The sequence below is a fragment of the Zeugodacus cucurbitae genome, chromosome 2 (genome assembly GCF_028554725.1).
Source record: "Zeugodacus cucurbitae isolate PBARC_wt_2022May chromosome 2, idZeuCucr1.2, whole genome shotgun sequence".
Taxonomy (NCBI): Eukaryota; Metazoa; Arthropoda; class Insecta; order Diptera; family Tephritidae; genus Zeugodacus; species Zeugodacus cucurbitae.
The window spans coordinates 75,706,356-75,718,704 of NC_071667.1; the positions used below are offsets into that span (position 1 = coordinate 75,706,356).

The 12,349-nt window shown below is 32.9% G+C and overlaps 1 protein-coding gene across 1 annotated transcript in view; it reads left to right on the top strand.

Moving 5' to 3' along the window:
• The first annotated feature begins 1,672 nt into the window (after positions 1 to 1,672).
• The window catches only part of LOC105211373 (protein hedgehog), a 31,243-nt gene continuing 20,566 nt past the window's right edge, over positions 1,673 to 12,349 (top strand). The window contains exon 1 of the mRNA XM_011182767.3: positions 1,673 to 2,968. Within this exon, the coding sequence (XP_011181069.1) occupies positions 2,339 to 2,968 (630 nt within the window). The 5' untranslated portion in view covers positions 1,673 to 2,338. The remainder of the gene's footprint in view (positions 2,969 to 12,349) is intronic.

Here is a 12,349-nt window from a genome sequence, read left to right on the forward strand (position 1 = left end):
TTGCATTAAAAAGGGTGTGTGCATTCTGTACATTTAGTCATTAAAGGTCAGAGGACAGAGAACTAAAAGAAAATGATTGCCGTCTCGGAGCTTTTACTGGTATTGTATTGTCTAAGTAGCAAAATGTATGTTTTTCCACAGAATATAAAATAAAAACTATTAGTTATTTCGTTAAATCTTCGAATAAATTGGTTGGAAGTTTGTCAATATTGAAAGTGCTTCAAGACCTCACTAATGTAGCTAGTTTTCTTGAGAACATCGTCTTATTGATAGTGATAAGCTCTGACAATGTTGAATTGCGTTCAGATATTCGAGAGGCGATCGATAAGACAGTTTGATGCCACTAGAAAAGCGACAACGTATTCCATATCTTCATAATGTAAGTGCGGACTTCTAACCACTAGACTTCGACCAACACTTCACCATTCTAAAGAATAAAACATTACCTAAGAAGTGGCTCGTGTCCTATAACATTTTCTTGACAGCTGAAGGAAATCTACAAATTTCCAAAAGTTAAAAATGTGAACTGAGTTAAATACTTTATATATAATTTAAAAGATCTATGTATATATCCAACTACTTATATATTTACAGCTACACATATACATTTATCTTTCGATACTTCGTCCTTCAATAAAAAAAGTAATAATTTACAATCTCACTCTCAATGGCAACCCTAAAATGTTTTAAATGTTTTTGCTTTTCACCAAAAACCATTAATAAATACTTTACGCGGAACCTTGCCTCGGCTGCATTGCGAGTAACATTGAAATAGTTTTCATTAAAATTCATTAACATTTGTAAGAAGCCGGCGCACGGTTCGGGCAGGTGAAAAAAATCAAAAAATCCAAAAACAACCAAAGCGCTACAACACCAATTGGGCTTAAAGAGCCCAGCCATTGCCTGCCTGCTTGACTTTGCTTTTAATTTCACAGATGATGAGACGCTGGACCAATTTCACTCGGCTCTTATATACAAGCTAAATACCCATACACACAAGCAGCTACATAGCCACAAATACTTCCACATCACTGCAGCGGTGTTGGTGCAATCAAACGTGTGTGTATGTGTGTGTGCCAATTGGCTGTCTTCGCTTGGTCAATGTGTGGCTGTGTTTATGTGCTTATACTACAGATAGACTATTCGTCTCTTTTACGCGCATGCGCTATGCTGTCTATACAGCGAACCACATCGCTGATGGCCGAAAACTACTACAACAACAGCAACAATGCACGCTGATGTACACGCAGCCAAATGGCAAACGCAAAGAGTCCAATGAGACGGCGCGACCGAACCGAGTTGGAAGCGTATGTGTGCGGTTGAATGCGGGCATGTGAGTGTGTGTATGGGTTTGTAGTGTGTTGGTGTGTGTCGTGCGTCCATGACAGCAGCTCATGCATGGCTTTCACACTACGCACTTAGCCACCACCAACACTGCCAGCGCACCAATACTTATATATATGTCTCTGTAGGCTCAGCGTTCATTCCGTAGTTGTGTGTTTCGGTTACCTGCTTGCGCGCGCCACTTGGGTTTATCAGCAAATGCGCAGCGCTGGCATATGAAAATGAATTTCTTCTGAGTCATGAGCATGTGTTAGTGCTTGCGTAGTGAACGCTGCTGCGATGAACACGATAAGTGCGAAGGAAAGTAGGCATGCGAACGTCAGTCAGCAGCAACAGTGACTGACTGCAACAACAACGCTAACGCCAACGACGACGTCCCTCGGCCAGCCGTGTTCTATGCACAGTAACTTCGTCCGTCGATACAACGTCGAAATGTCATTTGTTAATCAGTCTGCGAGTACCGGCCACAGTTGAAGTTAATAGCACAATTGCGAAGGTTTGTCAGTCGCAATCGTGCACACGGTCAATGCGAAAGTGTAAAAGTCACAAATTGCAGCTAATTAGTGGCCAAATACAGAAATTTGTGCAAGCGTACGAGCCGTCTTACACTACGCCAATATATTACTAAGTGTCAAAGAATTAGTTGATCAGTTAGAACGCGGTGCGAGCAAACAGAAAAGTGTTGAATTTCGCAAGATTCAAGTTTAATTAAAAAAAATATATTTTGCAAATTTTCCTTAAAATTATTAATTTTTTTTTTCGCAAACTAAAGTGACAATATTTAACGCCTGCGAATATACTGTGTGTGATGATAGGCATTGTTATTAGTGTTATGAAATAAAAAAATATGTTAAATTTATATCAAAATTTGAGCAAAAAACAAAATTTTGAAGTTTAAAAACATAAAAAAAAAAATTAAACGAAGTACGTTAAAATAAAAAAAATAATCATAAAACAACAACAACAATTTTTAATACAAACAAAAAAACAAACAATGTTTGAGCCCGCTCTCATGCAATACAACGACTGTAATATTGAGCAACGCCTGCAACTACCACAAACCAACAACAACAAGTGTTGTAAAATTTGCCAAAAACAAACGGCACATAAGCAGCGTAGTCGAGCGGCTAAACATATCATGGCCAACAACAACAACAATAACAGCACCACCCAACAAACGCTTAACGCAGCGCCCGCACCATTGGCATGCCATACAAGGCTGTCGAGCGCTACCGCTGTCGAGCTCTCAGATTCCGTCGCTCAAGTGCACAACACCAAACAATCGGACCACAACAACACAACAATTTTTGGTTTTGCCCGCCACCGCTGCATAACAATGCGTCGTCTATGCGCTTTGCTGCTTATCTGCACGCTGCTCAACACCGTCGAGGGTTGCGGCCCGGGACGGGGTATTGGTGGTCCGCGTAGACATCGCAAACTTACGCCGCTGGTTTTCAAACAGCACGTGCCGAATATGTCCGAGCGCACATTGGGCGCTTCCGGCCTCAATGAGGGCGTCATCAAGAAGAATTCACCAAAATTTAAGGACTTGGTACCGAATTACAATCCCGATATCATATTTAAGGATGATGAAGGCACCGGCGCTGATCGCCTGATGTCAAGGGTAAGTGCGCTGTTATTGTTAGTATTTTAACATTGTTTTACAAATTGTAACTCAGCTAATTGCTGAGTTGCGCTACTAAACAATCTGCCAGACTCATATTTAATTTTATAATTTTTATGTGAGTGCTAAGTCTGTTTGGTATATATGTAGACATGTTGACAATCGTTCATGTAATGCGTTAGCAGGGTGTGTAAAAAATAAGGGGATTTTACTAAAACAAAAATTAAATAGCTTGAGTTGAAATAAATCGAAAAATACAATAATGCAAATAAAAATGCTTAATTATTATTTGTTTATATGTGCCGGTGCGCATGTAGGTGTATGTGTACGTAAACACATCAAACTGTAATTTACGGCAAATTGAAAATGCGAAATGCACTAAAAAACGGGCTTTAGCGCTTTTTCAAATAACTCCAGTCATTCACTTTACAACTGTAAAATATTTATAGTTAATTTTTGTATTTTTAATTTTTTATTTTGTTATTGTCATCTTATGGCAAGTCATTTATGTATATACATATAAAAAAATACACAGATTTCGCGAATTTTCTAATGAGTTAAACTAACTGCGCTTCGGAGTGTCATAAATTCTGTTAGTAGCATGTTAAATAGTACATACTACTATATAATTAAAAATTCCGCGAAGTGCTTAAATCAATTATAAATAATGCAAACGCAAGTTTAGAAAACAATTGACGAATACAACGTCAAATGCCGAAAGCGAGTGAAATGTGCTGCTTTAAAGTTCAACGCAGCCAGCAAATGACGTTAACTTATCGTTAATCTAATGATTAATGTTCAACTATTTTTGGCAGTACATGCAGGCAAATAAAAATATGCGTGTAAATAATCAAAATAATATTGCAATGCGCAAATACTATATTTTGATGGAGCAAACGTAAAATTTACCGTATATTAAAAATGAATTAGATTCGTTTTAACCGTAATATGGTTTTCTAAATTATAAAAATTCCTAAACATTAGATTTTGAAAAAAAAAAAAACAAATGTTGTAAATATTTTATATTACTCTTTTTTTATAATGAAAATTGATTTTAATATTATAAAAAAAATACTTTCAATGTTCGAAAAAAAAATACAATTTTTATTGAAATTTATAAATGAAAATTGATTTGTGGTTAATAAAAATAACTAATTTGCATTCGATTTTGAGTAGTTAGATTATAATATTTTTAAAATTTAAAAATTTTGAAAAAAAATTATCGAAATTTATAATTGACAATTTTTTATGGTTATTAAAATTATGTAATTTGCATTCGTTTTAGTAATTACATTTTAATAGTTTTTTCTTCCATTTTAAAAATTTTGAAATAATTTTATGGAAATTTATAAATGAAAACTAATTTGTGGTTAATAAAAATAACTAATATGCATTCGATTTTGAGTAAATCTTCGTTGTAAATACAATTTTAACACTATTTTTATTAAAATATAAGATTAAAACAAACAAAAAATGTATCAAAAAAAAAATAAAATTAAAAAAAATCATTAATTTTATTTTAACTAGAAATTTTACTCATTTTTTTTTTATTTTACATGCTTTACTTAAATTTCATTAGTTAAAAAGTTTAATTTTTAAACATAAATAATTATTTTAAAATAAATTTGAGGTTGGGAACGAAGACTAAATTCACCAAAAGCGGGATGTTTGCAAAAATTTGTGCATATTTTTTGTTACAAAACCAAGAATAATAAAATATTAATGATTACTCTAAACAGACATTAAATTAATTTAATATAAATACAAATTTTATTTATTTATTAATTACTTAACTTTTTTCTAAAAGCCTTTTTACCACATAATAATTATATAAAATAAATTCTTATATGAATTTATTCTAATATTTACATATATACCGCAATTATTAGCATGTTCTCCTCAATAAAACGCTCTTTATGACCATTACGAGCAATAACCAACCAATTTATTTTTTTAATTTTTTTTTTTTTTTGTCATTTGCTTAGACGCCTTATATTTAGCACCTATTTAATAAATTAATATAACAATAAATAAATTTAGTAAATAAACAAGCAAATGCACTTGTTTATTACCATAAATTTTTTATCGAACAAATAGTATGACAACGAAAACATCATAAGCAGCGTAGAAATATGCAGGCATAAAAAATTAGTTGGAGGGTTAAAGCTATCACCACTACCTTCAAGTGATACTCGAACGCTGCTGATTACAAAAATTTTGTAGTGCTTTCAATGCATAACATTTTAATGAAAATACCACAACTTGAAAGTAAAAGTGAAAGTCATCAACGCTTTCAGCGTTTTTATCAGCGCTACACATTGGTTTGAAGTGCAATGGTGACGTAATTGCCAAACACATCACCCACCCCCTAAGGCGCTTGCAGGCGATTTCTTGCGCACGCCCTTGAGTAGGCGTATCAAATTCAGTGCAATAAACTCTCAAGTATACAAAAGCCAACTACGCTTCATATTAAGCTATAGAAAAAGTGGTAATAAATATGTATGTCTGTATGTATGTATGTATATACAGTTTGTACTACCAATAATAGCAGTAGTAAACTCATTTCCTTTTCTTGTAGTCAGATACTCGCTTATGTATATGATTTATTATTAGTAGGGCAACATGTGATGTGTAGATACCTATTTTAAGGTACAAATTAATATATATATGTATTTGTATATGAATCATTAAAAAATTTAATTAAATATTGATAACTGTTAACATTTTGATTTATTAGGTTTTTTTTTGCCATTTTATATAGTTGATGTTGTTGTTGTGTGTGTGTAACTTGAATTTGACTTATTGGTTTATTATATTTCTAATATCCGACATTTATTGGCAGTACGTATGTACATACTCGAACTAAAAGCTAGTTAAGTTTATTTGCTGCCTTGTGCATACATATGTACGTACGTATGTATGTATGCATGTTCTAGCGCTTAAGTGAATTTACTTAATGAATACGCGCAACAATGCGCACGAGAGCTGATAAGGAAGCGCGCAAAGCCAATAGCTGATTAAAGTGTTTAAAATAAAAAAAAAAACAATAATAAAAGCAACAAGCAACTGTTCTCATTACAAAGCATTTAAAATGGTAATAAAATATTTTCTATAAATTATTTATTGCCAACATCGCTCATAATTCTTACACCTGTGTGTATGTATATGTCATACGTGGGTACGCACAAACAGACATACTACATACTGGATGTCAGCTGCGTTCGTTTATCTTATCTGGTCAATGCATTTGAAAAGTGTGCCGTGTACCGACGCATCTGATAACGGTTACGTGCATTGTGCTGGACATGGGTACTCAAGTGTTAGCGATCACTCTTTTTGCCACTTGTGCTGGACAAAAGTGGCTACACAAGTGACGCGATGCGCGCGGTAGAAGCGGTTCAAAGCAAACGAACCAATATACATATAGACCAAGAATGCGTTAAGCTGTTGTTTAGTATTGTTATTTATCAACATAACGGTTAATATTTACAAACGTTTTATTTTTAGTTGAAAACACACACTCTCTTTTTTCAATTCGCCGAAAAATTTTCAATTATCAGCGGAAGTTGGTAATAATCATTAAGAAATAAATTTGCGTTTGTTATTTATGATTTGTTTTTGCGGAAAGCTTAGTAAGTTCGCTACTAGACTAGCATAATCTAAGCAAGCACACGTGAATGAATGGAATCGCGCGATTTCATTGAAATTTATGGGGATTAGCAGCGCTATGTATGTACATTTTTCGAATGCCGCTTGCAAAAAACACATGCTCGTAAAATATTCTAATCAGCTCATTAGCGTGCGGGTATTTAAATATGTGGTATTACAAAATATGTGCTGTGATACGTTTCTAATTTTTCAATTTGTTTTTAAGACCTACTTCTGCGCAGACGCATTAGAATATGTGGACTTTTTCATGCTAATTGCGTCAAAGCGCTATCTAGCGGGCGCTTTTACTAAAAGCATTAGCCAGATTAGTCTCGCGCGCACGCGGAAATCCCTCAAAATTTTGTTTTGTTGCGAAAAAATATTTAATTTGAATTAAATTTCAGCATTTCCTGTTAGCAGCAATTTTTAAATTCAACTAAAATGTCTAAAAGCTTTTAGTGAAAACAATTCAACACCGAAATTTTTTATATAATTTATATTTTTTTATCTTTTTTTAAATTATTTTTAAATTTTCATTTTATATACTTTATATTAATTTTTTTTTATATTTTTTTTTTAATTTTTATTTTTTTTATTTTTATTTTTTCTTTATTTTTATTTAATATTTTTTTTATTTTATATTTTTTTTTATTTTATTATATTTTCTAAAGGCACACTTATTGTTCTTTATCTTTTGTTTTTAATACAAAACACTTGAGTTAATAGCACCTATAATGCAGCGCACTCGAAATGTCTCGAAGTTCAGCATAAGTCTTAATTCATTAATTGCTGCGTATCTCCGCCGTAATATCAGCGCAGCACTTTAGATTTCTTGTGACGCAGTAACGAAATATGCAACTTAGTTCACAAAGTTGCATTTCTATTTAGATGTAAACTGTTTACTAAATAGAGCTTTTGAAGATCTTTTTTTCTTGGAAAATTATTTTTCTTTTTTTAACAGTTCTAAACAGTATTTAATGACTTTTAGCTGTTCAGCCACTGATTTGTAACACCTCATACTAATAGTCAACTTTTCCAAGTTGGTCATTAGATTCTAAGAAAATTATATTTCTTATCTTTAATATGCAAAATTTCCAACGAGTCAACTTATTTCTTTGAAAACATAATCGTTGTACATGCTAAATACGGTTTATTAGACTGGAGAGTAAACTGAAATGCGTCGCAGTGATTAGCTAATATGACGTCATCAAATCAGCTATTGTTGACAAATACATTGGAAGTCGATAAACGATAGCTAAAACTTTATCATCTCAAGTATGAATAAGGCAAATAGAGTAAAGAGGTTCTTGTGAAATAATAATTTCTAAGACTTCCAATAACTCATTCAAATTGCGCTGACTGATTGGGAATAACACACTTCACAATGTCAGACTTTGGTTGACATTTATTAAGCATTATGCTGCATGATGTATGATGTATGAAGTATGAATGCGTCGCTAAGACGACGGGTGTGCCAGTTTCGGCAGAAATTTCGCTAGAAAGCAAACATAACATATTTACATTGACAACCTTTGACAAATGCTACCGACTTGAGCAGCAACAATAAAGCACAACTAAAGCATGGCAATACGATAAAAGAAAGCAATAACTGAATAATAAAACTGTGTTAATTGCTTTGCAGCAGCGTACAGTCAAAAGGTTAATGGTAGTAGCAGCAATCAGTGGCAAGTGGCAATTGACAATTGGCAAAATAGCAAACGGTCATACGTCCTTTCATTGCCATTATATGATTATAGTCAAGGTCGCTATCAATGTCACGATGCTGAGCGCATAGCCATAATGTCAATTTGCTAAGCAATGCAGCGTACAAATGTGACTGTATACTGCAGTTTTCGAAGGATACTACCGTATTATGGCATATTAATCTCTAGTGTGTGCATTGCTATGTATGTATGTATGTGTGTGCGTGGCTGAGTGAGAAATTATTACAAGGTCAGCCATGAATAATGGCGCGTGCACGGCTATATATATGTGTGTTAGGACATTGAGCAGCACAAGGATACTCCTGGCATAGGTGTCGCATCGTAAAACCAACAGCAGGAGCTTCAAAAAAACATAACTGCTCATAGTCAAGGACTAATGGCTTGGGAGTTGAAGTAGAAAATTGAAAATGACATAAATATTTATAGCAAATAAACTACTGCACACCTACCGATTGTAGTGGCAGTTGGCAGTTGGCAGTTGTTATACATTGTTTGCCTATAAATATATTTGTTTATGTGGTTGTGTGTCTCCGAGCTGGCACAGCGCAACTAAGCTGCATTATCTACGATTTATAGCATTTCAAATTGTGCGACTGCCGTAATGGCTGCGCAGAAGCTTACGAAATTTGGTAGAAAAATAATATGTTTTGCAAATATACATTTTAGAAAAATATTTTATTTTTATAAAAAAAAATTAGAAAAATTATAAAAAATTATAATTCATTTTTTTTTTATAATTCATAATTTTTCATAATAATTCGTATAACAATATTTAAAAATATATAATTTAGAAAAAACAAATAATATTTTAATTTTGCCGACCCATTCATTAAACAAATTTAGTATTAACAATTTTTTTTTTTAATTTTCCTCCAAAATCTCTCTTCTCCTGTTTTATAATTAAAATCTAATCATAATCCATATGATTTGTTAACTGTCAGTTTAAATCAATATTGAAATTCAATGCATTCACGCACACTTCAATAAACTCGAAAGCATTCTTTCCAAAAAAAAACAAAAAAACGAAATAAAAGTCTCTTCGAGAAAGTTAACGAAAAATCGCGCCGAAAACAAACAAAACTGAATTGAAAATGAAAAAAGGCACAAAGCCATATAAACGTCTAAAATTACACGATTTGTATGCTTAGTCTGTCTAGCATGTGGGGGAAGTAATATGATCTGATTATTGACATGCTTCATAAGCACATCAAATTTATATGAATAATCCTAGCGAGAAAATTTGTTGATGTACATGCATTTTTGTTCTTGTTCGTGTTCTTGTTATACTTTTGGAATGTCTGTTATGCATTTGTTGTTATTAAAAATGTGAATAAATTGTGTACATAAATATTTTTTCAATGTTTTTTTCCTGAGGTTTACGATAACACTAATAAAGTGGTGAATGAGTGAATGATGTGCAATATAGAGAATGTGAATGGGGGTATTTGCGTGGAAGGTGCAGTCTGTTAAATAAAGTATATAGCAAGTATATTTACATGTGAAAATCCGTACTGTAATGCAAATGTATGGTAAAAAGTAATGCAATTACTTATGATTACTTGTGATTACTTATGGTTACATTTTAGATTACATTTAAAATAAATATAAACTAATACACATGAAATGCAAAGTACTTATGATTACTTTTAATTACTTATTATTACATTTTTAATTACATTTTTAATCATCGTTAAAAAGTAATGCTAAAACCTTTGATTACATACATATTTGAGTTAAAAGTAATGCAAATACTTTTGATTACTTTTAATTACTTATGATTACATTTTTAATTACATTTTTAATCCTCGTTAAAAAGTAATGCTAAAACCTTTGATTACATACATATTTGAGTTAAAAGTAATGCAAATACTTTTGATTACTTTTAATTACTTATGATTACATTTTTAATTACTTTTTGAATAAACGTAAAATAATTAAAATTTTCATATTAAAAAAAAATTAATTTAATTTCAATGTTTGTGTGTGTATATCTATTTACCATATACACATGCTAAGTCACCGTATCGCCTATGACATAAATCACACAGCCGGCATTTGCAAATTTACGATCGTCTAATGCCGAAAAGCTGAAAGCCAAAAATATCAAAAAATATACAGCATCTGATTATGAACGAAAATACAAAGCGGCATATTGGCGTGGGAACATCAACATGTATCCATATTTTTCATACACTTAACACACCTTCAACCAATTCGCCGCAAACAAAAATCACAAAAAAGATCAAAATCGTGTTTTTGCAGTTAATAAAAAGTCAAACAATTCATCAGCGCTAGCTAAACCAAGCTTAAAGTTGATATATGTATGCAAAGCGATTTGCAAAAAATCGCTATATAATTATACTAACATACATATATGTATATATATTTATAGCTACGTACATATATTTTAACTCGCGTGAACCACTTGGAGCTCGGCACATATTCATAAATACATATATGCATACATACATACATATATGTATTTTTTTAGTGTCTTCGCGTATGTGTCGGCAAGTCTTTAAGCCAAAAATAGCAAAAATAAAAAATAAATAAATTAGCCGTCCGCTTGATGGTTATTGATACTTTATGCTGAGATACTTTTCTGTATTTATTGTTTTATTGCCGCTTTTAAGACTTTTATTAATCAATTTGATACTTCGTTTTACGATATATTTCGTGCATACAAAATTTGCCTACAACCGAAGACGTCTTGGCGCATCATTTGTCAAATTGTTTTTGTTTTGGCAACAGCAAGCGCCTTTTTTTAGCTTTTTTCCAACATTTATTATGAGCCATCATTCGTGCGGCGCCTATCACATTACACATATGAGAGTATGTTAAGTATCATGCTCACAAATGAGAATGTGTGTGTGTGTGTGTGTTAAGCGTCCGCGGCATTCCTGCAAATCATTCCCGTGAGTTCGAGACGGTGTTTAACGCCAACACTGCAAATAGCCGACCAATAACTCAACTCAAGCGAACCTTAATCACACCTCATAAAGTTGAGAAATTTTGACGATCGCTGACAAGGTTGGACGCTGCCCAGACAGATGCTGCATGTTGGTAGGTGGTTTATGTTGTTCAGCGTTTAACGCCTGAGAAATGTAATGTAAAGTTTAAATTTCATTCTTCACATTTATTATTGTTTACCTCGTTTTTTCACCGTTTTTTAATGACTTTTGGCATTCAATTAATGACATTTAAGCGTTGTTATCTGCAGCAACATTGCCACTACCACGCAGACAGCAAGTTAAAGCTACATAAATATTTTCGTTTGAATTTCGCTTTTGAGCCGAGGGTATTATCTGATAATTCGATTAGTGATTATCAGCTGTTTGAATACACCTAACCTCACATAGCTCGCATTTCCCAGTAAGCCCGTAAAGTTAGCGTGTTACCTGTTTAAGCTGCGCCTTCCTACCGCATAGCAATGCGTTTATAATCTTTGCTTATTACAAACAATTTACATAACAACATACATATGTATAGATGTATGTGTGTGTGTTTAATTTATGCCCGTCTGTGTTCAATCGGAAAGGGTATAAGTACAAATTTTTGTCCACACATACTTAAGATAAGCTAATCCTTCCATTAGTCTTTGTCACATTAAATACAACAACAAGCAAAACACACGCTACCAAGCAACAGCAACAGCAACCACAACAATAACAACAACAGCAGCAATAGTCATAAAACGCCGAGTATATTTCAAAATGAAGCAGCTCGCAGACGGTTTCATGGACATTCTCGGTTTTGTGATTTTCTTTTTTTTTTTTGCTTTTTTTTCTTGTTGGACCACAACGTTGCGCATTCACCTCGACGAGATCTAGAAAATCTTCATACAATTAATAATCGTAATAAACTTTAAAAGCCATCTTCAACCGCAATCAAAATATTTGTATATGTTAACACAAACAAAGCGGGTCCCACGGATGAACAGCAACAACAACAACAAGTGAAACACACAGAAAGAAAACAGGATCGAACCGAATAAGCGTACAAGCGGCAC